Genomic DNA, 26,413 nt, shown 5'->3' on the forward strand with positions numbered 1-26,413 from the left:
TGCTTATGAAATATATTTTTTAATTACTTTTGGTTAAAAAAAATAAAATCATACCACTGAAATGGAGCAGCTTTTGGAATCAAAAGCAGAAACACATTCTTTTCAATCCATCCATTTAAACCTATTTGGTGGGTGGGTGGGAGGGAAACAGGTTGAGAAAAATGGCAAGAGAGAGACTGAATATAACACTTTCTTAAACCTCCTCCCCACTCTGGACCCCCAACCACCTATGGTCGCAATATGAAAAAATAAACAAAGTCTCTGAGATCAGCGGGACTTTTGCCACAATAATAAAGAAAGGTAAGGAGGAGACCAGAGGGGATTTCACATGGCAAATGGGAGAGAATGGACTTCTTTTTTTATTTTTGCTGGGTAACAAAATATATATGTAACAAAATATAATGTCAACTCTCTGGCTTTTAAAGCTCAGCTTTGCTCAGGGAGCCTATTCCGCCAAGGGCACAGTTTTCCCTTGTTGCTGCCTCAAGTCTCAAAAACAAAGTGGTCTATTCAGCATTGCCAACTTCTAAGAAAAATAGTTGCCTGTCCTCCTCCACTGCAATATAATCAGAAATGAGCAGGTCGAATGTGGCATCAAGAAACACACTGCCGCCTATCAAAGTCTGCAGGTCACAATAATTTTTACTTTGCACATCCCAAAGGGGGCACTTCAAGTGTATGGAAAACCACCCCTTCCCTCCAAAAAAACCCCACCCCACCTTTATACAGGAATGCTTCCACGGGAATTAAAAAGTTGGCAATGCTAATTCTATCACTTTCCTTTTTGAGCTTTGAGCTAAAAAAGTATTTTTTGGAGTAGATTTCTCCCCTTGTCAAACACACTGAGGGTTTCTGCTTCAGAACCTGAACTTGACAACTGGGAGTTGTCTCTTTAATGATCACAGTGCATGCAAAAAATTAAAACAGAATAATAATCCGGATTAAGCCATTTGAACATTTAAAAGCACTTAGGGGTGGTCTCCCAGCCTGAACATTCAACATGAATATAGACTATTACACTTTTCTTACAAGTTTTGCCCAGATTTGGGTGGATTTGCCCAGAACGTGTAGGTATGAAAAAGGCTTTTCTTTTTTTAAAGATAGCTTTATACTTTTCTGCAAGAAGAGTTGCCTGTTGCATCACAACTTCAGCACTTGGGTTATTGCCATGATATAAAACACACACACACACACACACACACACAGAGAGAGAGAGAGAGAGAGAGAGAGAGAGAGAGAGAGAGGCATGATTTTTCTGGACTAGCTCAGTTGGTAGAGTTGTGGCTTCAAGCCCCACCTTGGGCCAAACAAGCATTGCAGGGGGTTGGACTAGATGCCCCTTGAGGTCCCTTCCAACTCTACAATTCTATGATTCAATGTTATGCTTTTCTAGCAATAGCCCAACTTACAATGCCCTTTGACCCCACGGCCCCATGCAGCATGGTTAAGGCCTTGATTCACACTGCACTGGAAGTTGAGGGCATCTGTAGATGGTGCTAAAATAAGGGTGGTGGGAGGGGCAACACCATAAAAAATTATTATTATTATTATTATTATTATTATTATTATTATTATTTCACCAAAATATGTATGTCAGACCACTTTCTTTTTCCTAAGCAGCAGCACCTTTTAAAATGGCAAACTTACGGAGCGATGAACTAATTTGCGACTTACAAGGACAAGGCTCCCTATCTAGTACAGATATTTGATGGGAGGCCGAGAAACTCACAGTATTGAGCGGATGCAACCTAGACGCAATGGAATGTGCCAACTTTGTCACAGGCTTAGAAGAAGATGGCTGCCCTTCAGGGCAATGGGTTTCCTGTATTGGCTAGTGAACCTATGAACCATGAGTCTAGGGTGACAAAATCTCAAGTCTCCAGCCTAATTGCGGGGTGGGGGTGGGGAGGGAATCATTGGGGTGTGTGTGTGACCAACACAGCTCTCTCTCCTCAAGTTCTTGGGGACAATAAGGCTGAATACACCCAGCCCGCTTTGCCAATGGTAACGGCCAGGGAGCCAACACATCACCTTCCTGCCCGCAGTGTGAGCAGGAGGAAGCACAACTCCCTCGCAAGGAAGAAGCGCGACCCCCTGCCCAGGTGAACAAAAATGCAATGCTTAAGAGGGGGAAGCACTTCAGCCCATCCTCACCTTCAAGCAGCGGTAACTGGTGCCCACTGGGACCAGTAGGGTGGAAAGCAGGGAGGCCAACAGTAGGTGGCGCCAGAGACAACGACAGGCAGTGCCTACTACCCATTCTGGCTTTGTTGCCGTCCTCCTCCCTGTTGATTTCTCAAGCGGCAACATTAAGACTCAGGATATAGGAAGGGCCACTCCTTTGGATTGGCTGTAAGGGAGGCAACTGGGGGGGGGCTGGCTAAGATTGGTGGGGAATGGACCAGCCTCTGTTGCCTGCAAGCAAGGGCAGGGGCACTTGGAAAACACATTCAACTAAACTAGCTTGAGCTTAGCTTTGATGCTGCAATGTGGTAGGAATGAGTCCTTTTCGGTTTCAAATTTTCCCAGTCTTCAGTTCAGCTTGCCCCAGTCCTGCACTGGTTTGCCGTTTTTTAAAGTCTTCATGAAAATTACTCAGCATTTGAGTGCACATTTCCCTAACATACAGATTTGTGTATGCAATTTTGCCGGACGTACCCATTTCCCCAAGCATTTTTGCTCTAGTAAGATGTATTTCGGGGGGGGGGAGCTTTTTCCATGACGACGTGCATTTTAGGTGCACGTCCACCTAACACATGCACAATTTCTTTGGCTGGAGTACCGTATAAGAAGAAGAAGAAGAAGAAGAAGAAGAAGAAGAAGAAGAAGAAGAAGAAGAAGAAGAAGAAGAAGAAGAAGAAGAAGAAGAAGAGAGGAATGCGGATTTCAGAGAGCTGCATTTCATTTCTCATGTTGTTCAGGAAAAGGGCAAAATTCTGCAGGCTGGCATTGCAAACTGAGCCACCCTGGAGACTCTGCAGATTTCCCACTTTCCATCACACACACACACACACACACACACACACACACACACACACACACACCTGGTTTTTTGGCAACACTTCAAGCAAAGGGACTTTAACGTGATCAATTAAAGCATTATTGATTGGAAGGGATTGCACATGCTAAAGTTGCCTTCTTATTTTCTTTTGCACAAGCACAGCTGCCGGAGCAAGGGTACGTCCAGGCCTTCCCGGCAAACCCCAGTCTTTGACCATGAGCCACGACCACAGCGATCACCAAACCGGCTGGGAGATGAAATGGTTCACAAGTCGAAAGTGCAAAGCCTGAGCTCAGGACACGCCACGCAGTTACAAAGAGTTAAGAAACTCCCACCAGACAGACAAGACACACCATTCACAGGAAAAAGACACGGAACTGGCCCACAGGGAAGTGGATGGGAGCAGCAGCCTCTGGGATGTTTGCCTGTGGTATTTACAGGCCAAGAAGAAACAAGAGAGGCGTTTTCACAGCCCGAGGCCTGAACGACTCCAGATTCAACTGCAAATTCTTAGGGTTGCCAACCGACCAGGAAACCCTAACTGGGCCTGCTCTTGCACCTTCAACGGCTGCCTGAGCGGCAGAAAATGGGAATGTTTCACAGCAGGGAGGTAAGCCTCATCACCTGCAGATCAAGCGGCCGCTGAAGGCGCGACTCAAAAGGTGGGAACCACACAACCGCCGGCAACTCCACATCGTTCCCGGTTTCGCTGGAGGACTTTGCCGGGCAGCTTTCGCCGCGGACAAACGTCCCTCCCAGCAGCGCTCGGGCTGGCCCTGTCACTGCTTGAAGGCCGACTGCAGTTCTTTGAAGGCTGCTTTCCTCTGCTTCATCTCCTCCGCTTGCCGCCGCTTCTCTTCCTGTTCCGCCTTGATCTCCTCTTCGAAGCGGCTCGTGACATTCATGGCTTGCACCTGGAAGCAGAAAAAAACGGGACAGGTGAGATCAGAACGGTCCAAATGGGCAGCTCCTCTCACTACAAACACTTAGCGCCAGGAAGCCGAAGTAGCCGATGAGAAAGAGGAAGGAGGAACCAAAGATCCGAGCAGTGCAACGTCAGAAAAACGCCTGCAAGCCAGTCTGGCCATTGGTCCACCGACCTCAGTATTGTCAACACGGACCAGCAGCAGAGTTTCCGACAGGATTCACTCTTCCCCATGCATACCTACCTAGAAATATCAGAGATTGAGCCTGGAGCCTTTTGACTGCAAAGCATGTATGTGCTCTACCACTAAGCTAAAGCCCTTTCTCTAAAAGCGAGGTAAGGTTCTAGTCCATGGGTAGGCAAACTAAGGCCTGGGAACTGGATCCGGCCCAACTGCCTTCTAAATCCAGCCAGCGGACGGTCCAGGAATCAGCGTGTTTTTACATGAGTAGAATGTGTGCTTATATTTAAAATATATCTCTGGGTTATTTGTGGGGCATAGGAATTCGTTCAACCCCCCCCCCCCAAAATACAGTATGGCCCCCCACAAGGTATGAGGGACAGTGGACCGGCCCCCTGCTGAAAAAGTTTGCTGATCCCTGTTCTAGTCCTCACGGTTTTGAACAGAGGGTTGGTTTTAACAGGAAATTGCCTTTTTCTGGTCTATCAAGCTCCATACTTGTCAATACTAACTTGGGAGGAGCTTGCCAGGGTTTCAGACAGGACTTTCTGTTTCACACACCTACTAAGGAATAGCAGAGGTTGAGTTTGCATACAAAGCCCACCCTCTGCTACTGAGCTGCACCTCTTTTCCATCTCAAGATGACCATTCAGTGGATTCAAATGGGAAGGGCCAGTGTGGCTAGGCCAGGGATAGCTCCTGTTAGTAAACTAACAGGAAGAGAAGGTGGTCTGAGGACTTCCTTTACTTATTATTATTTTAAGGTAAACTTAAATTTTGAGGTCCAGCACAGAGGGCCTTCTGGCGGTTTCCTCGCTGCGAGAAGCCAAGTTCCAGGGAACCAGGCAGAGGGCCTTCTCGGTAGTGGCACCCACCCCATGGAAACACCCTCCCATCAGATGTCAAAGAAAAAAAACAACTACCAGACTTTTAGAAGACATCTGAAGGCAGCCCTGTTTAGGGAGGCTTTTAATGCTTAATAGATTACTGCATTTTATTTTTCTGTTGGAAGCCGCCCAGAGTGGCTGGGGAAACCACTCTGGGCAGATGGGCAGGGTATAAAAATATATTATTATTATTATTATTATTATTATTATTATTATTATTACTACTACTACTATTATGATTATTAACTTGGGCAGCTAGAAATGCCATTTCTGACGGCACTCCCTGCCTGTATTATCAGTCTTTGCTTCTAACCAAGCAAGTTTCTAGTCCCTCTTACCTGTGGAAAGCATGCAGGGAGGATTCTGCCCAATCGCTCCACAATAAGTCACCTTGTTCCCGCCTTCCACTGCTCTAGCCAATGAGTGGCAAGGCAGCAAGACCGACAGACAAACGCTTGCCTCTGAGGGCTATTTCTTATGGTTTCAGGGAGGTTGGAGACACCATCAAAGGCCTCTATGGGCACATAGGCACTCACTCTATGCTGCCAACCCCTGCCTTGGGCTATGTGCAGATGGTGGTGTGATCCCAAGGTAACAGATGACCCAGCCGCTCCTTACTTTGGCCTCGAAAAAGCTCTTGGCTCCCTTGACACCCTCCGTCGAAACGTCGATCTCCGACAGGCGGGCTAAGGCATGCAGGCCGCTGTCTTCCTCCAACTCGCCTGCTGCAGCTTTGCGAAAGATCAGAAGAAACTGGAGCCGGGGGTGGGGGCAAGACAGAAAACACAAACCTCCCGTGAATTTCATCCCTCCAGAATCCCGTGAGAATCCTGCTTGCAAAAGGGACAGAGTAATACAGTGCAATTGCACCGTAGGCGCATTTAACTTGTGCAGTTGCGACCTGACACGGTTGAATTGCCCGAGCTGGCAATAATCTCGCAAAATTAAAATGCATGGAAGGAGGAGAGCCTTTAAGCTTCCAGGCTTACTCATGGGAGGTTCTCGTGAGATCTTAAAAGCTCTCTGTCTTGCTTGGGGTGGGGGCAAGGGAGACTGAATTGTCTGCTGGGGTCAGGGGGGGAGGGAGTAATCTGTGCTCCCCTCCCTCCACCGTACAAAGCAGAACTGAACCAATATTTCTCAGAAGACATTTTATTTACAAAGCGTCTATGTAGCCTGCTGTTCAGCCCCATAAGGCTCCCAGAGCAGCTTATACACAACCACAACCAAAACACGACTGTCGCTACCCGCAAAGCTTACAATTTAAAAAGAACACGGCGTGCAAAGGAAAACCGAGAGGGAGGGAAGAGGAAAACCAAAACTCCCACACTGATTTCTTCGGACAGAGAGATGACGAGCTTCAGTTTTTGAAATATGGCAACCCTACTATATGCATGTAGTATTTTGTGTTTTATTAGGATCATTACTGGGTTTTTTTTGTTGGGGGGAAGCTGAAGAATGGGGGGGGGGGGGAACAAGCATGTCTCCTTTAAGTAATAAATGATTTCCCTGCCTATAAAGAGGATGGAGAATTTTGAGAGGCGGTTTGGATACAGCCCAAGCCCAAAGCAATTCAGGTGGCTGCTTTAGGGCAAAACCGGGGACCTATATTGTATCAGAGCCATAGAATCTTTTCCCCTGCAATGTTTCCTCGCTGCAGATTTCTCCACCTTCACGAGAAGCTATTCGTGGCAGGGAGAGTGGCGGTACTATATATCCCATTGGTCCTCTCAGCCACGTAGGAAGGAATCAAATGGAAACCTTTCTGAGCTGCATCATTGCAAAGACAGCTCTTTTTCAGGGCACTTGCCCCAGAGCCTTTGCTTCTTTTTCAAAAGGAGAATTTTCCTGCCGTCCCCATTTGAGAGAGTTTGATTTTTCTGCCTTGGCGTTATTTTTATTTTTTGCTTCTGGGCAGAAAAGAACGAATTAAGAGTCTATTGACTGGAAGCACCCACTTCCATTTTGGATAGTCCATTGTTGCGTCTTGCCTTTATATATATATATATATATATATATATATATATATATATATATATATATATACTTCTCCCATCCAAAGCGACTGCAGGCATCATTTTCGCAAGAGGGGGGCCTCTTCTTCTGAGTGGATGGCCCTAATGTAAACCAGTGAACCAACTGGAAGAGTCCTTTTCCTGCCCCCCACCACATACAACTTTATCTCTAAATTATATGCATGAGTATTTTTTTTTTTGAATGACGTTTATTTATTCCGGAGGGCCGCATTCCTCTGTGGGCAGTCTTCCGGAAGCCAAAAGCAGTGTTGGGTGGAGCCACAGATTATTGTATGGCAGGCTCCGTTCCAGAGCACACGGCCCCTGTGAGGTGGTCCATGAGGGAATGTGGCCCTCAGGTTCCCCTTCCCTTACTGAAAGCGTTCTAAAGCCTACTTTTTGAGTCGGATAGGCTCTTTCGCCGTAACTATTACCTCCCGGAAGCTGAGTTTGCCGTCAAAGTCTTCGTCCACCTCCTTAATCATGTTTTTCAGCCCCAGGTGTGTTTGGGGAGCGCCGAGTTTCTCCATCATCAGCTTCAGTTCCATCAGGTCAATGAAACCATCTTTTCCTGCGTCATACCTGTGAAAAGAAGAAGGGATCTTGAATCTGACCAAAATGCCAACTACGATTTGCAGGCACAAAACCCAGAATGGGGTTGCCTCTCTCCCAATAAGTCAAAAGCCCTCTTGTCAAAGAGTTTAGTCTTTTTATATATAATCTTTTTAATTATTTTTTCCAAAAATAAAAAATAAACATACAACAAAAAACATTACATAATACAAATATTGAGATTACTCTGAATCTCCTGACTCCCCATCCCCACCCCTTCCATGGATCCTTTCGATTCAATTTTCAACTGCTTATCAGTACAGTGGTACTGGTTCCGGAAGTCTGTGCTTAACCTAAAGCGTACTTAACCTGAAGTGAACTTTCCCATTGAAAGTAATATAAAGTGGATTAATCCGTTCCAGACGGTCCGTGGAGTACTTAAACTGAAGCGTACTTAACCTGAAGCGAACTTTCCCATTGAAAGTAATGGAAAGTGGATTTATCTGTTCCAGACAGGTCCGCGGAGTACTTAAACTGAAAATACTCAAACCGAGGCGTACTTAAACCGAGGTATGACTGTACTTCTCCAATTTTCCTTTCCCCCAAATCATCTATATGTTCTGTTACATTACAAGTGTATTTAAAATCTTGCTAATGTTTTGACACGTTTACAATAATTTTGCATATACATAATAAACATTTCCCATTCTTTTTTGAATTTCTTGTCTTCTTGATTCCTGAGCTTCCCAGTTAATTTTGCTCGAAGAGTTTAGTCTTCTCCCCCTGAACCTGCTAAAGAATCACCTGTTCAGTACTGAACAAAAAACAACAACTTTGCACAAGCTCTCGGCTCTTATCATTCCCTCAGAGTTTCCATCCACCCGTCTTTAAGGTTATTGTTTGCATTTATGTGGGCCTTTTTTCCTTTAGCTGTAGAGTTACACATTAACTAATGACATAACAAGTTTCCTTCTTTATGCTTCTCCACGCAATTTGCAAGTCAGGCGTGCTGCTTTTCCAGAGTTAATTGGTGGCAAATTAACGAAGTAACGAAGGCCGCCTGATTAGTAGGAGACGACAGTTGCTGACGGCTCCAGGGCGGCCCGAGTTCTAAATGGCCACCAATCCAAGTTAGCAACTGAGTGGGGGTAAGGCTAGTGAGCCTCTGGGCCCCCAACATGGCATACCTTCAGGGAGATGCCCCAAGGCATGGTGCGAGACAGGCCCGGCTCTAGGTAAGGTCCTGGTGGCGCGGGGCGCCAGGGCGCTGGGCCGGCAGGGGGGCGCTCACAGCGAAGCCGTGCAGAAGCCGCGCTGCGAGGGCAGGGGCGCCGGAGCGATCTCCGTGCCTCAGCGTCAGGGCGCCCGACCTGCTTGAGACGGCCCTGGTGCGAGAATAAAAATGGCAGCTGCTGTTGAAATGTGAAAGGTTCTCCTATATGAGTGGGGCTGTGTGTTATGTCAACAAATTTTGGGATCGGATTTTGAACTTGGCACCACAGGAAAAGATCTATATAGACCCCAGGTTCGGCTGAGCTTCCCACGTTTGTGGGAGATTTGTTCCAATTTGCATAGGCACAAGTTCCTGTAGAAAGATGATAAGCGGAATTTAAGATTGGAAAAAATGAGAAACCAAGGAAGCTGAAACGGACAGATCCTCCCCTCTTTAGTATAGACAACCCGGAGACCTCAAAATGGAAGTGGTGCTGCAAAAACCATGGGCCAAAAGCTAGGCTGGACTTGGTGGCCTGTTCGATAATGCAACCCAGGTTAGAACTGGATTCCATCAGAAACAATAAATCAAGTCTGGGTGCTCCTGGGTGTTTCCACAACTGTGCTTTGGCCACACTTCTTACATAAGGATGTCAAGGAACAGTCCTACGTCTTAACCAGTTTTGTTTTGTTTTGGCTTCCCAAACTCCAGATCAGAAACCAAAGAGAACGCTTAGAGTCTCTTCTCTAGGGTTGCCATATGTCCAAATTTTCCCGGACATGTCTGGGATTCCAACGACGGGATAGGCATCCAAGGGGAATTTCAGGAAATTGGCAAAATATCCGGGTTTTTGTAACTTTTCCAAAAATAGCTCAACTTTCCCCTGATTTCTGGCCTGATTTTTTACTGCTTGAAATATGGCAATCCTACTTTTATCAGAACTGCAAGGGTGTGATTCTCTTTGCATTCTGGTTCCAAGATAGGTCTTATCATGGAGTCTGCAGCCTCTTAAACCAGCCAAAGGGCAAAATATATGCAGATCAGAGCTGTGCCCTGTGAGTAAGGGCAGTGTGCCAGGGAGCATTTCTATGACAACCCCCTTTTGCTTCAGGACAGAGCAAATGCACATAGTCACATCGAACGTCTTGTATATTAACCCTCAAAGACAGGCAACCTTGGCTAGCAGCCTCTGTGCAGCGCTTGATAACTGGAGAATCCTTCAAAACTCAGCTTCCCCAACAAAGCTGCTAGTCCTCATGGGTAAAGGTAGATGTCTGAGACACACAGGAAGTGTCTGCAAAGGATGCCAGCACTCCTAAAATGGAGCTAACCAGAAAGTGCGTGACAACATGTCCTTTGCACATGTCATAAATATTCAAATAATTTTTTTTTAATGTTGCAGAAGACACCTGCAAAAAAAAACCCAACAACCCTCCTGTTCCCATCTATCTGGAGGTGACCTTATTTGGATATCAGATGGGAAGAGAGGAGTTCAGGGATATTTTTTTAAAAAAATAATAATTTTATAAGTTGTGTGTCTTTGCTTCTCAATTTGTATTATGTTATTTTATGGACTCTGACCTGCTGTTATTTTTTATGGATTACATTTTAGAAATTATTTGTTGTAATAGATATAGAGACCACTAGGGCTGTAGCTAAATATTGCTACTTGGTGACAAGAATAAGACATGCCATGACGAAAGCAACCACCAAAGATAAAGTTCCTAGTTAACCCATAGCAAGAGACTCAGTTTTATAACAGCCATGTAATATGTTATAAAATTTTAAAACTGTGTAGTGCTCAATATTATTATAATTTATAAATTGAATTGTATTATTCTTTTGCTGGTCTTTGACCGTATTAAAGTTTACTTACTTACTTACTAATTGTTGTAATTATTAGGAGTGAAATTATGTTTAATCATTTTTGCTGGTATTTAATTTTATTGTGCACTAGTATACTAGTCTAACAGATTGTTGACTATTACTTTATTTGGTATGTTGCATGTTTTAAACTTGTTTTTATTATGGCATTCTTGTATTGGGTCAGATTGTTAAACGGTGTGCGATCTATGCTGTTTCTTCAGCTTGTAAACCACCCTGTGTTTGGTAATATAGAAAGGCAGTATACAAATTAAAGGTGAAATGAAACCTCATTGCAACTAAAACCAGTAGCTGCACTTTAAGTAGGAACTATCTGGGGGCTATGGCAGGTTAGGGTCACCCCCCACTTGGCCTCAGAGTACCCTGTTGCTCTGAGAACATCTGAAAACTCCAATATTCCAGATCTGATTTTTTTAAAAAATTATTTTCAGTTCACTAATACTTGCACTGAGTGTGTTCCAAACCGCTGGAGTCAACGCCAAACCGCTAAATGGACCCTGGAGGGTTTTTAGGCTCTCAATGGAGGTGGTTTCTTCATACTTGAAAGGATGCATTCAACGCACCAAATTGATGCTTTGCGAACCTGCCCTGCTGCGGTCCGGTGGAGGTCGAGGCTAATGACATCCATCAAAGACTCCCTGACAATACAGATACTCTCAATACAGGCACAAAGCTTCCATCAAAAGATGACCGCAAAGAAACTACCAAACTCGCTCCCCACAAGAGGTAGTGATGGCTGCCAACTTGGATGGCTTAAAAGAAAAAGGAAAAAAGGAATAGACAAAATTCATGGAGGATAGGGCTACCAATGGCTACTAGCCATGATGGCTATGCTCTGCCTCCATGGTCAGAAGCCTTATGCTTCTGAACAGCAGTTGATGGATGGGAGAGCGGTCTTGTGTTCAAATCCTGCTTGTGGGCTTCCTATTGGAGCACCTGGTTGGCTGCCGTGAGAACAGGATGCTGGACTAGGTGGGCCTTTGGCCTGATCCAGCAGCAGGGCTCTTTTCACATCCCCTTGCATCCCTGACAAGGATCATAGAATTGTAGAGCTGGAAGGGATCCTGGGGGTCATCTAGTCCAACCCCCTGCAATGCAGGAATAGGCAGCTGTCCCTTATAGGGAAAGAACCTGCCACTTGGCGTTATCAGCACCTCACTCTAACCAACTGAGCACACATAAATATGTGATATTTTTTATTAGGGCATCATCCTCCGTGTGCAGGGATCGCTGGGGCTTGGCCCAGGCCGCTTGGTGAGTTTGCAGCAGGCATGAAATTCGAACTCAGGACCTCCTGATTGACAGTTCCGTCTCTTCTCTCACTTTTTTTTTAACCCCAATGTGATAGATATATAGACCTTATTTAAAGCCACTCTACCAGCCTTAACTTGCACACAGGATTTTTTTGGGTGCTTCTAAACAGGCAGGTGGCACTGTGGGTTAAACCACAGAGTCTAGGGCTTGCTGATCAGAAGGTTGGCGGTTTGAATCCCTGCAACGGGGTGAGCTCCCGTTGCTTGGTCCCAGCTCCTGCCCACCTAGCAGTTTGAAAGCATGTCAAAATGCAAGTAGATAAATAGGAACCGCTACAGTGGGAAGGTAAACGGCGTTTCCATGTGCTGCTCTGGTTTGCCAGAAGCGGCTTTGTCATGCTGGCCACATGACCTGGAAGCTATACGCCGGCTCCCTCGGCCAATAATGCGAGATGAGCGCGCAACCCCAGAGCATAGCTGCCAAGTTTTCCCTTTTCTCGCGAGGAAGCCTATTCAGCATAAGGGAATTTCCCTTTAAAAAAGGGAGAACTTGACAGCTATGCCGCAGAGTCGGTCACGACTGGACCTAATGGTCAGGGGTCCCTTTACCTTTACCTTTTAAACAGGCAGAACGCTTCTGACATTATTCAGTTTGGTGAGTAATTGACAGCTGCCTGCCGACCAACCACAAAAGATTAGACAGAAGAGGCCCACTGATCTAACGTAGCTCTTTGCTCTCGGAGCAAGAGATTAACTCCCTTGACGATTCTGCAAAGCTGATTAAAGCTAGATACATGTGTGCAAATTGCTCGTACCTGGCTTAGCAGTGGAAATTGGGGTTTTTCTTGGGATGCCAAGGAGACCGGCTGCATAGTTTTGAGTGCACTGCTACTGAAATTATCATGTGCTGCAGCTGCTTTGCCCACTGGTTAAAAGGGTCCACTGGTTAAAAGGGACAGTGTGAGGAATCGTGGGGTGGGCAGCTGAAGGGAGATGGACAACTGTTGTCAGAAGAGTGACCTCCGAGGGCCGCATGACAGCGGTGGGCGGGGCCCGAGGCAAAAGTGGGTGGAGCAACAAATGCAGTTTTGACTTTGTAATGTAGGCTAGTTTCTACACACAGACACACCTCTCCATCCACTGCCAAGGCAAGCGAGAGGTTTTAGCAGAGGTCAAGCGAGCACATTGCAAGTCAGCCACTCCAGGGCTGGATCTACACTGATTGTAAAACGGACCACTCCTATACAGAGCCCTTTTGTGGCACATTTTTATAATGCAATTTTTAACATACAGTATACAACTGACCAGTGTATATTTGCCCCAGGAGTGTGCAAAGTGTAGCTAGGAAGAGTTGTGAGGGCCAGTTAAGCGATGCCTGGAGGGCTATGCTCCCTGTCCCCATTCCTGGGAATGAGTTTTTCCACCCTTGATGTACAGTGGTACCTCGGGTTAAGAACTTAATTCGTTCTGGAGGTCTGTTCTTAACCTGAAACTGTAACCTGAGGTACCACTTTAGCTAATGGGGCCTCCCGCTGCCGCCGCACCGCAATTTCTGTTCTCATCCTGAGGTAAATTTCTTAACCTGAGGTAATACTTCCAGGTTAGCGGAGTCTGTAACCTGAAGTGTCTGTCACCCGAGGTGTTTGTAACCTGAGGTACCACTGTACTTAAGGAACCTCCATATTCAGTGGCAGTCTGCTGCTGAATATCAGCTTGCTTTCCAGACCTATTATCATATTGGTCGCCCTCCTCTGTACACCTTCCAGCCTGTCAATATCCTTCTTAAACTGTGGTGCACAGAACTGGACACAGGACTCCAGGTGGGGTCTGTCCAGAGCAGATTACCTCCCTTGATCTGAACACTCTACTTCTGTTGCTGATGCAGCCTAGAATAGCATTAACTTTTAAGCTTGTGTTCTACTAACCTCCTAGATCAGTGGTTCCCAACTTTTTTTTTGGCCATTCATGTGGAGGAAGCCTAAAAGGCCATTAGCTTGGTCTAACATTCTCAAATTGCCCCCCCTGTGGGGTGTGTGCCCCACACGGGGAACCACGGCCCTTGATCCTTTTTGCACGCATTGCTGTCAAGCCAGCTGTCTCCCATCCTATCTTTGCGTCCCTTGCCTAAGTACAGAACCTTACATTTGTCCCTATTGAAATTCATTCGGTGAGCTTTGGCCCAGTTCTCCAATCTGTTGTGGTCATCTTGAACCCTGGTTCCATCTTCTGGAGCATTAGCATTACCCCTCCCAGTTTGGCGTCATCTGCAAAGGCAGGCAAAACTGTCGGAATGAAGCAACTTCCTATGCAGGAGCATTTTGAGTAATTGTGGGCTCCAAAGACATGCCCAACCTTTCCGGGCAGCGGTGCAGCAAATTCGCCATGAAGCCACCCACAGGTCTTGCGAGCTTACCTTTGCAACACATAGCAGAGGCTGAGTCATTTCCGACACAAAGCCCCGCATCGAGGAGTCTGAGCAAATTGGCAAGCGGCCCAGCGTAGCCCGGCTCAACCCGATCAAACATCCTGCTCTGATCGGTGCGGCATTCAGAACAGACACAGGGTGGGGAAAGCAGATTTGGCAGACTTGCTCAAGAGATGCAGAAACTTGTGACTATTTCACACTTTTGTGTGTGTGTGTTTTCACACCCCCAATCTTATAGATTGGAGGGGTGGTGGTTTACTCATCCACAGTTACCAACCTACTGGTCTGACTAATTTGCAGAAAGGCAAGGAAGCTGCAAAAGCTTTATTGCTGTATGCAGAGAGCAGAGTTCTTCCACGGGCTGGTACCAGGCTATGGCACAAATAAAGGGAACTTCTTGTTCCTATTCTGGGGATTGGTAGGGGGGCAGCAGCAGGAAAGATTATTGCCTCCATGCAATGCTCTCCGGGCATCAGGCTGGCTAGTATTCGCCTGCCCAGATTAAGAGCAGGAGATGTGAGATACAGTGGTACCTCGGTTTATGAACACAATTGGTTCCGGAAGTCTGTTCATAAACTGAAGCGTTCATAAACTGAAGCGAACTTTCCCATTGAAAGTAATGGAAAGTGGATTAATCCGTTCCAGACGGGTCTGCGGAGTACTTAAACTGAAGCGTTCATAAACTGAAACATGGGTGTAATTGGTTCCGGAAGTCTGTTCATAAACTGAAGCGTTCATAAACTGAAGCGAACTTTCCCATTAAAAGTAATGGAAAGTGAATTAATCCGTTCCAGATGGGTCTGCGGCGTTCATAAACCGAAAATTCATAAACCGAGGTGTTCATAAACCGAGGTTCCACTGTATGGTTAGGGTGACCACACCTTAAAACATGACTGCTATGAATCATCCCATGTTGTCGGAGCCTAAACAGGCAGCTGAATGAACTCAGATTGCCAAGATGAGAGGTGTGAGTATCTCCCCCACTGCAGGGGTGGGGGACCTTTGGGTGCCTCCAGAGGCTGTTGGACTCCAACTCCCATCAGCCTCAGCCAACATGACCAACGGACAGGGATGATGGGAGTTGAAACCCATCACAGGTGGCGACCTCTTTTCAAACCAAGGGCTGCAAGATGCTTTATCAGAGTTCAAGGAAAAATCACATTAAGCAGTGTGACTGGGGAGGGGATGTAGCCGGAGGAGGTTTCTGAGGGCTGGATGGAGGGGCTTAGAGGGCCACATTGGGTCCCCGGGCCTGAGGATCGCCCCCACCCATGTTCTACTAGTATATGTTAGTTCACACATGCAAGCATTCTTCCCTCGACTAACTTGCAATGAACCAAACCAGTTGAAAAGGACTGCATTTGGGACAATGTCCTGGCAAAAGAGTGCAATCCACACACCCCTCCACTCTCTGTTAAAAAAGAAAAAGTATGAAATATTCTCTCAAGTGTTCAGCTAAAATCAGACTGCATGTGACATACTGCATTACTAAATCAATTACAGAGCCAAGTTGGACGGCAGCCACAGGGAGAGTTTCAGCCGTAGGGGGTGCCTGGAAGCATCTTTATGTCGGGTGGAAAAAACCCCGCTCCAATAGCCTCCTGTGTCAGCCCGGCTGAATTATTTGCAAGGTCCAGCCACTGTGCATCTCTGCGGAAGCCTGCACAAGGTTTGTTTCCTGTGAATTGTGCTGCTTAGGATGACAGAAGGGCATCGCTGCAGGTTTACAGTCTATTTAATCTATGTACGGACAGATTCAGGTGCTTTGTAAAATCAGAACAATTATCTCAGGTCTGTTCTGTATTAGGTGGGTGGGTAGGCAGAGGGAAGTCTCACTGAGCTATATGAGAGGGGAGAGTCATAAAGCACCCTGTAGCATCTCAAAAGACTCACAAATGCATTATGTCGTAATATATTTGTGATCCCATCATCTTCTTCCTCCCTCTGTTTTTGAAAAGTTATTTGTCCATCTGTTCTCTATGCATTCAGACTCAAGATATCAGCACCAAATTTGGTGTGATGGTTCCAATCAAAGAGAAGGTTTGCATTCATGTTTGTATACAACTGGACGCCATTTTGAATCAAGATGGCAGATGGAAACTTATAAAACTGCATTGGTTTTAACCAAATTTGGGCAGGGTTGCACATTATAGTTTACAGTACTCAATAGCATTAGAATGAAAACATGGGTTTTCTTTCCATTTTGAAACTAAAACAATTTTTCCGTTTATATATCTTAGTAGTTTTGGGTTTCTTAGAATTCCCAAGTAATGCCAGGTACTGTCTGTTAGTCTACTATATTACACATTGGAAAATCATCTGTCTGTTTGCTATGCACTGGGATATCCCTTAAGATATCGTAACCATTTTTTTCTTCAGTTCCTGGGACTGAAAAGCAGGATTTCACCTACTATTTTTGGTCACAATTGGATGCCATTTTGAATCAAGGTGGCGAACTGAACCTTTCAAAACTGCACTGATATTATCCGTTGATTTCAAATCTTCACTGATTTTTTGTTTTGTTTCTTAGAACTCCCAAACAATGCTGCGTACTAGAGTGCATAATAAACAATCTGCAGCAGTTCCAGATGCCAATTCTGCCTCCATGTCCACCCTGGCAACATTGTCACAGGACCTAATAATGTCATCCACAACACCAGGGATTGATTCCCCAGCTCAGGCATCCCCAAACTGCGGCCCTCCAGATGCTTTGGCTTACAACTCCCATCCCTAGCTAACAGGATCAGTGGTCGGGGAAGATGGGAACTGTAGTCCAAAACATCTGGAGGGCCGAAGTTTGGGGATGCCTGCCCCAGCTCATCTTCCAATGTGCTATCACTTGCATTCTACGACAGGCATAGGGAACCAGTGGCTGTCTGGATGTTGCTGGACTCCAACTCCCATCAGGCCCAACCAGCACAGCCAACGGTCAGGGATGATGGGAGCTGGAGTCCAGCAACATCTGTTGGCCTGAAAGTTCTATGCAAAGGATAAATGGCCACAAATCTGACATCAAATGGCAATATCCAAGAAATTCGGTGGCAAAACATTCCAACCTTCCAGGAAATTCTGAAACTAAAGATGGCTGCAGACTAAAGCAGGGCAACTTCAAAGGGAGAGTGGAGTGTGAAACCAGTGAATTGCAATAAATCAGGAGGTTTTATGCTATCACTGAGTCAGGACGATGGATTTTTATCACATCACTTGCGTTTGTTGGCCAACCAATGCTGGCCTGTTTTTTTTAATGAATGGCCACTGAATGTTTACTTTTCTGCATTACATTTCCCTTCTGACTTGATTGTACCTTGATCTACAATCTTCCCCAATCATTTACATATGTACAACCCCCACTTCCACAATCAGACATACTCGTGTTACGTCTTTACTATATAACAATATTGTAAGGCTGTCATCACGCTGCAGTGTGCGTGGCTGCTGACGGACAGCCACAGCGAGATAACAAAACAGCAGGCAAACAAGCAAGAAGTAGTCCAGGCAAGCTGTTTAAAGGAGGGCGAGAGATCGTTTCAGAGAACGTCTCAGCAAACTGCTCTCTGACGCGCCCCTCTTTCTCTGTTAAACAATGCTATTAAAAGGAGTTGGGGATCAGGGCGAGCTGTGAGGGGATGGGTGAGTTGTGAAGGGACGAGTGTGGGACGAGTGTGGGGGAAGAAAAGTTGGCAAAGGTGTAGGTGGGTTTTTCCGAGGAGAGTTAGCAGGCAAAGCAGTCCCTAGTCCAGGCATCCCCAAACTGCGGCCCTCCAGATGTTTTGACCTACAACTCCCATGATCCCTAGCTAACAGGACCAGTGGTCAGGGATGATGGGAATTGTAGTCCAAAACATCTAGAGGGCTGAAGTTTGGGGATGCCTGCATCCCTGTGAGAGAGAGCACAAACCCCTACCACAAAGGATAGTACTTCAAGCATCTGTAGTCCACAAAGTCTTATGCCATAATAAATCTGCCAGTCTTTAAGGTGCCACAAAAACACTTTGTTGCCTTTTCCTCTAGTCTAGATAATAGTTTCTTTCTGCTTTGGCAAACGAAGCAATGAGAAGTGACGGGCAAGTGAGAGCAGAATACTTAAGAGATCTTGCAGGGAGAAGGTTGCTGTTTTGAAAGTGTCCGAGCAGGAAAAGCAACTGCAAGAAGGGGGAGGACCTCCAGATATGAAATACTGGCAAACTGGCCACAGGCAGAAAAACAACAACTCAGTGTTCAGAACAGAAAAGGAACAGGTCGCAATAAGAGGAAGGCGAAAATGCACATTACGGGAATGAAGAGACAGGAAGCCAAGAAACTTGATAGTTATGTCTTGTGGTGTCAGATGCAAAGGGAAAGTGGTTTCAGGTTTGTCACACCATTGTCCATAAAACAGCAAATTTTGTGTCATCTGGATTTGGTTTACTAAGGCATGCTGTGTGTGGTGAGCTTGTTGCGGCCCTCTAAACCTTTTTTTTTAATCCTCATGAAAATTCTTCAGCATTTTAGTGCAAATCTCTCTTAAGGAACACAACTTTGTATGCAGTTTTAACTAATGTGCACATTTTTGCAAGCAATTTCCCCCCAATAACTTGTGTTATTCTCAAAAGTATATTCAGTTTAGGCACATTTTCTCCCTGCTCCCCCCCCCCAAAATATGAAAAACATACAAAACATTGGTTGAAGAAGGGTGCTATCTTTCTGTTTCAGAAAGTGTGAATTAGATAAAGTTTGGCTTTAAATGTGAACTGAATTGACTTTGTCTCCCCCCCCATCTGCTCCAGATGTTGCTGAACTTCAACTCCCATAATCCCTAGCCACTGGCTATACTTGTTGGGTCAGATGGGAGTTATAGTTCAATAAAATCTGGAGGAGTATAGTATCATAGAATTGTAGAGTTGGAAGGGAATTGTCATCTAGCTCAACCACCATGGGTTCCCTACACCTGGTTCAAGAATAGTCGGCAGAATCAGTCTGACCCCATCTTTTGCTGCCTTCCTGGCTGCCCTAGTAAACTGTAGCCAAGATGTACAGAATCCGACAATTTGGGATTTCACTAAAGTGGTGTTTTCCCCCCCTCATTCCACTCTTAAGTTCCATTTACCACACTTCAACATCAGTTTTGTGATATATCTATATCTATATGTGTGTGTGTGTGTGTGTGTGTGTGTGTGTTAAGAGCATCACAGAAATTCACTAGCATTTTATTGCCCATTCCTCCTAAAGCACACATTTCTGTGTGCAATTTTTGGCTTATATACACATTATTGCAAGCAATTTTTGCTAATGCATTTATTTTTATTGTGATTTGCCTTGCCGTGCACACTTCCCCCTAACAGATGCATCTTTGTACTCCTGGCTTTGATAGGAGAATCGCACGGCAAAACTGGGAGACATTAGGATTTTAAGATAACAACCCTGTTTTGGGATGTGGAAATGAGGTAGATTCACATTGAAGTGCAAACCTACACCATAGACGATTCCACTTGAGTTGTCCCTTGTAAGGAAGTGCAATGGAGCCCTGTAATCGTTTTACATAAAGTGTATTGTTACTGCTGCAGTCTCGCAGGCGCCATGCGGAGTCCCACTGCCCGTCTGTTTCTTGCTGAGATCCTTCTCAAAGCCTATCCATGGTTTCACACTCTCCTAAACTTGATGTGGGGAACTGATGGACCTCCAGATGTGTGGGACCCCCCCCAACTCCCATCAGCCTAGCCTGGACATTTTTACCTACACACATTCACACACCTCACTCTATCCAACGTGTCCCAAGTTCTTTAGGACCCTGGATCACCCATTTCTGGGCACCACAATTTAAGAAGGATATTGACAGGATGGGACGTGTGCAGATGAGGGCAACCAAGATGACCAAGGGCCTGGAAACCAAGCCTGATGAGGAACGGTTGAGGCAGTTGGGTATGCATAGCCTGGATAAGAGGAGACGCAGAGGAGATATGATAGCCATCTTCCAATATCTAAAGGCCTGCCACATGAGAGATGCAGCAAGCTAGTTTTCTCCTGCTCCAGACGGTAGGATCCAAACCAATAGATTCAAGTGACAGGAAAGGATATTTTGTCTAAACATCAGGGAGAACTTCCTGACAACAAGAGCTGTTTAACAGAGGCGTGGACTCCCTTGGAAGGTGGCAGACTCTCCTTCCTTGGAGGTTTTTAAGCTGAGGTTGAATGGCCATCTGTCATGGATGCTATAATTGAGATTCCTGCATTGCAGGGGGTTGGACGAGATGATCCCTAATTCTATGATCCCTGGGATAACCGATCATCATTTGCTGCAGCATTTGGGTTATTCACACAACTAACTTTCGCAGGACGTTCCTGTTCAGCTAATATTTGATTGTTCCCTCTTAGCACAGGATTGATTACAAAAGATAGGTGACACAGTTGCTGCTACGCTGCTTTGCTACATCTGTGCATGCTCCTCTCTGTTCTGCTGCACTTTCACAGCACGGGGTGAATAAATTAGGGCAAGACTGACCCAGCTTCCTGGGTGCATCAGCCTGCAACTTCCTCTCTCCTTTCCTGGCCAGCCTCTCATCTGCAATTGCACTCTCAACCCTGCACTGCAGTCAAGGATGAATTTCAAACAAGGAAGGCAACTTCAGAGGGAGTGGTTTGAGTGCTCTGGGACACCCCCGGCACTCCAGGCCGCTTTATATTTCCCTTGCTAAGGACAGATGTTGCCTCTTTTGGCATAGAGGACCTTGGCTTGACATCAACAACAGACACAGGTAGAGAAATTTAGCAGCAAGAGAGTCTGACTCCAGCATGAGACCAGATTTCAGATGCTGAAAAGGCTGGATTTCAAAAGAGAAACACTAAACATGGTTCACCTGCCTGCTGTCTCTCTGCAGCTTCTGTAATTTAAACCAGAAAGATCACCCTCCCGCAGCATATTCTACTTTCCCCAGCCGGAGCAGCCATTTATAAGTCTTGAGTTAAACTGCAGCCTCCTTGGGGAAGGGGACCTCTCTTGCCCTATGAGGAAAGACTAAAACACTTGGAGCTTTATAGTTCAACAGCAACACTGAGGATCCAACTAGACACGGCACTAAACATTCCAGTTTAAACACCAATAAAATAATAATTACAGAAATAGCAATAGGAGCAGCAGCAGCAAGTGACTGGGGGGGGCACTCCTGATTTTCACCATGGGAGGGGAGGGATTTACACCAGGAAGGCAGCGGTGGAGGGAAAAGGTTAAAGCAGGCACCCCCAAACTGCAGCCCTCCAGATGTTTTGGCCCACAACTCCCATGATCCATAGCTAACAGGACCAGTGGTCAGGGATGATGGGAGTTGTAGTCCAAAACATCTGGAGGGCCGAAGTTTGGGGATGCCTGGGTTAAAGCTTCTCTCTTCACATGTCAGAGAGAGTCAACGTGGTACCCCTCCAGATGTTGTGGACTACAACTCCCATAATACCTGAGCACTAGCCATGGTGCTGTGGCTTTGGGGGTCACCGTTCACAACTGTTCTTCCTGCTGCAACCAAGGAATCAAACTAATAAGCCCGTAATTAAATATAGTTTCCTGTATTTTTCTACGCTGGGAAACAAGAGTTACCCACTTAGGAACAAGCCAAGGCATTAAGCCAATTTCAAACTGTGGTTTTATATCCTGGCTTATTCTGAGACTGCTAACTATAATTTCCTGGTTTGAATGAAACAGGAACCGATATGGAATTAAGAGACTTCCTGGTCTGATTGCACATGCCAGAGAGGAAGTGGAGAAATGGACTGTGCATGACAGTGAAACTTGTTCTATCTCAGCTTCTGAAGCTGATGAAATAATAATAATAATAATAATAATAATAATAATAATAATAATAATAATAATAATATTTGCGACCTGCCCATCTGCCCTAGCCACTCTGGGCAGATTCCAACAAAGTATAAAAACACAGTAAGACATCAAACATCAAAATTTTCCCTATACAGGTCCGTTTTCCCCCTTAAACTCATATAGTTGTTTCATCATCAAATGCTTAGCCATTTGACCAAGCCCAGTCTTAGCTCATTCTAGCCCAGACAGAGAAGAGTCTGCAGTGACCACTTCCTATTCCTTGGAACGTTAAGCTGTTTCACTGCAAACCAGCATGAGTGGCTTTGAGTTTAGAGGGTGAGGGTTTTGTTTTTTGGTGGGGAGGTGAAGGATGAGGCCAGGGATCTAAGGCAAAAATACATTTCATAGCTTTTCATAAGAACACACTGCAGATCAGCCGTAAAGGTTGTGCAAGGCACGAGGGCTTGAGCGCACTTGTGACTGCATTGCACAAGGACAGAAAAGGACAATTTGTGATCCAGTTGCCTAGGGACCTGAGGGCTTGTGCCTCCATAGGCAGCTTACAGCCCTTCAGACAGGGGTAGCCAATGCCATGCCCTACAGATGTTATGGACTAAAATTCTCATCCCTGACTGCTGGTTGGGACTGAAGGGAGATGCAATATCTGGATGGCAACACATTGGCTACTCCTGCCTTAAGCCAAGGCCTCATTTTGTGCCATTTGTTAAGAGCAACCTTGCTGAAACAGGTCAAGGTAGGTCCATCTGCTTCCAACAATTATCAGATGGAGATCTATGGCAAGAAGACAACTGCTATCACAACTTGTTCACCCACAAAATATGGGTCTGCTACACCTAATAAGGGAGCTATCACACCTAACAGCCATTGCCAGAGCTGTCCTATGTGACTTATTCTCCTGGAACATTTCCCAACTTTGGGTCCCCAGATGTTGGGTTTGTTCATTTATTTGACAAATGTATAAACTGCTTCACAGCCCTTGAAGCAGTGGACAAGAAGATAACAATGAAGCAGAATAGAAAAGTACACAATCTAAAAAACAAAACCATCTCCACAATTATTGTTCCTCTATGTTATCATTCTATCTTACTAACTATTGTTCCTCTATGTTATCATTCTATCTTACTATGTTGTTGTTGTTGTTGTTACAGTAATATTATTATTATTATTATTATTATTTGCTTACTGCCCAGCTAAAAACATAAAAACCTATCACACAACATTGTTAAGATTCAGGATAATTAAAAACACGCAATCAAGAATCCCATTGCGACATTAAAATCTATATGACCACAATGTAAACCATTTTTACAGATGTATAAACTGTAGCTGAACCACAGCTTGCATCACCTTCTACTATTGGCCATAGTCCAGATGTTGGACTATTGGCTGATGCAGTCCAACATCTGGGGACATAGCTGCCAAGTCTCCCACTGAAAAATGCAGGATCAGCAGCGGCGCGGCACCGGAAGTCACTTCTACGCACGTCCGGACATGCGTAGAAGCAACTTCTGGTGCTGGCATTGCCCGATTTCCAGTGCCCAGACATGGGCAGAACGGCACCCAAAATGGAGCCTCCCTGGCAGGTAGGAAATCCGGGGGATTTCCGGGATTTTTTTCTATTCATGATAACAGCGGGAAACAGATTAAAATCCGGGATTTCCCGTGAAAAACAGGAGACTTGGCAGCTATGCCAAATTACTAAAGAATTTAGCACATGGCCTGCACAAATGGAAACTGTGCAGAGAGCCCAAGGGGATCTCCATTTTTATCAGACACGCAGGCAACTCTGGATCAAAAAAGCACTGCAGTCCTCTGAGGGCATAACGCTGGGATTCTTGACCCAAGGACTAACCCAGAATGGGGCTGTGGCAGAAGAAAGGAACAGGGAGCTGGGAAAGGTCCTTGCTGTGTCACTTTGCCTCTTGCAACCCAGCTCTTCCGAAGAGGAAATGCCTTTACAGACAGAGAAGTCATGTCTGCCGGGAAAATGGGAGCAAGATGTCTCTGGTTTGCATCATCATAGGGGCTTATTTTCTCTGGGGCTGCCCAGGTTGCAGAGAAGTACAGCCTCCCCCCCTTGGGACTGGTTTGGTGGGCATCACTCATCACTAAGCAGGAAGTCTTCCTGCCTGGAAATGCCTTTAGATGGGGAGCAGCAGCAGAGGATCTCTGCTTTGAATGCAGGTCTCAGGGGCATCTCCAGGTAAGGTGCACCTGCCAGTGACTTCAGACAATCCTGAACTCAATGGACCCATGGGCTGACTTTGCCCAAGTGTTCCTCTCTTCTACATAGAGAGCCTTTGCAGGGTGGGGGGGGGTCACCTTTACCTTGCCCTCCTGGCCTCTAACTACAGGTGTGTGGCAGCAAGGTAGGGTTCCTCAGTGATGAGCAAAGAGCACTCTGTACATGCCCACCTGAGCTGCCCCATCTCCAGCAAATCCAGTGCTGAGGCCTGGCTCACATTAGTCTCTCTCTCTCTCTCTCTCTCTCACACACACACACACACACACAAGCATGCCTTTCAGGAAATTGAGAGGTTCATTCCCACATGCAACTGCACCCTCCTGATGTTATTTTGTGTGTGTGTGTGTGTGTGTGTGTGTGTGTGTGTGTGGAGGTGTCTGGATTTTCTTTCTTTGTAAAGAGAGAGGGGGGGGAGAGAATTCATTTTATTTTTCTGATCTGCACATTGCACAAAACAGTTTGGGGTTTGCAGCGCTGCAGGAAACCGGAAAGATTTAAGGCAGCACATTTTCACCCAGCCAGCTCTGCCCACCCCTCCCTGGATTTCCCAGTTCCTGGTGTGGCTCGGAATACTAATGACTCCCCTCTTCTGTCAAAAGGGAGCAGAATGTACTGTGTGGTGGTGAGAAAGGGGGAGGAGCAACGTTTCCAGACAGGTAAGGGAAACAAGGGAAAATCCCCTCTGTGCTCCCCACCCACCCACCCACCCCACAATACGGCTGCAGCTGCAGTCTCGGCAGGTTCCATTCATACATGAAAACTGGGCGGTGCAAATGCACCCATGTTCATGAGTGTACAAGGGGAGTGCATACAGAAGGGAGGGGGGATTTGGATTTTCTGCATCTGGCATCTTCAGGCCTGGCACCTTGGTGAAGGTGGGGGGGGGAGAGAGAAAGAAGAGGGCACTTGAGAGAAATGGTGGCACCACAAAATCTCCTTCTTTGCCCCCAGACCAGGACTTGAATTACAAGTGCTTGTTGTTGTTCTTTAAAAAAATGAAGTTCTAGAGAAGGCATAGAGGGGAGACATCCGTGGGCCAAAACCATTGGGGGGGGAAGAGAAGAGAATGGGGGGTCGTTGGGGATTTCTTTAGTTGTCATTCAACCTCTCCCCAACCGCAGAATCCAAGCACTGCCCCAGACTTCAAACTTGCAGACGCAGTGCTGTAACAAAACACCCCATTTCTCTAGAAGTGGGGTTCTCTGCAACCTCTGGGTATAACCTTAAAAATACCTCTGACATTCTGATGTCGTACAAAGAAGGGCAGATCTCAAACTGTGGAAGAAAAGGTGGGAGTTTATCGACCCCGACTTTAACCCCTAATTTTAACCATGTCCTATCTCCTCCCTGCATAAAATGTAAGGAAGCCCCAGGCCTTCCATCCAATCAAACTGGTTTTCTCCTCCGGCAACCACCAAAGCAGACAAGCAGCCCCTGGAACGTAGGAAACAGAAAGGCTCCTGAGCTAGTACAGAGCGCATTTCTGTAGGGAGAGAGAGGGAAAAGGCTGCCCGGGTCAGAGCGAGGGGCAGGGCGGGTGCAGGAAGAGGAATTCCCCCATCGCAGCCCTTCCAGATTCCGGGAGGGGGAAAGGAAAGGAAAGCAAGAAGGCACTCTGCTCATGCTCAGAGGCCTCTTTGCCACTCACTGCCGAAAGAGCCGCTCCATGTCCTTGATCTGCTTCCGGGAGAACTCGCGGAACTCGGTGTAGGGGCTGAAGACTCGGTGGTGGGCGCCGCCGCCGGGCGAGAGCTGCGCGGGGTCGTTGAGCTCGGTGCGCCGCTGCAACTTGGCGCTCAGCTCGCCGTCGGCGCCGCTGTCCAAGGCAGGCGGCTCGGGCTCCGGCTCGGCTTCCGGGTGGTGCTCGGGCGGCTGCGGCGGCTGCTCGGCTTCGCCATTGTGCTCCTCGACTTGCAAGCGGCGGCTCAACTTGTCTGCCAGCTCGTCGGTGGCCATCGCGGACGAGAGGCGAGCAGGAGACGAGCTGATCCGGCCCGAGCGCGCTTCCTCCCGCTCGCTCGCCGCCGG

General features: G+C 46.4%; 1 protein-coding gene across 1 annotated transcript; it reads right to left on the reverse strand.

Moving 5' to 3' along the window:
- Window positions 1-26,413, reverse strand: EFHD2 (EF-hand domain family member D2). Its single transcript, XM_060276142.1, has 4 exons — window positions 26,034-26,413; window positions 7,444-7,591; window positions 5,613-5,747; window positions 1-3,915 (listed from the first exon to the last, which is right to left on the reverse strand). The coding sequence occupies exons 1-4, from the start codon at window positions 26,339-26,341 to the stop codon at window positions 3,781-3,783; spliced, it is 726 nt and encodes a 241-aa protein (XP_060132125.1). The 5' UTR covers window positions 26,342-26,413; the 3' UTR covers window positions 1-3,780.

This window comes from Zootoca vivipara, chromosome 6 (genome assembly GCF_963506605.1).
Source record: "Zootoca vivipara chromosome 6, rZooViv1.1, whole genome shotgun sequence".
NCBI lineage: Eukaryota > Metazoa > Chordata > Lepidosauria > Squamata > Lacertidae > Zootoca > Zootoca vivipara.

Excerpts from the sequence above, each read along its gene's own strand:
- EFHD2 (XM_060276142.1), bottom strand. The coding sequence starts at position 26,341 with ATGGCCACCGACGAGCTGGCAGACAAGTTGAGCCGCCGCTTGCAAGTC. Across the intron at positions 7,592-26,033 it reads ATGGAGCGGCTCTTTCGGCA|GTATGACGCAGGAAAAGATG; the intron begins GTGAGTGGCAAA and ends TTCTTTTCACAG. Across the intron at positions 3,916-5,612 it reads AGAGCTTTTTCGAGGCCAAA|GTGCAAGCCATGAATGTCAC; the intron begins GTAAGGAGCGGC and ends TTCTGCTTCCAG.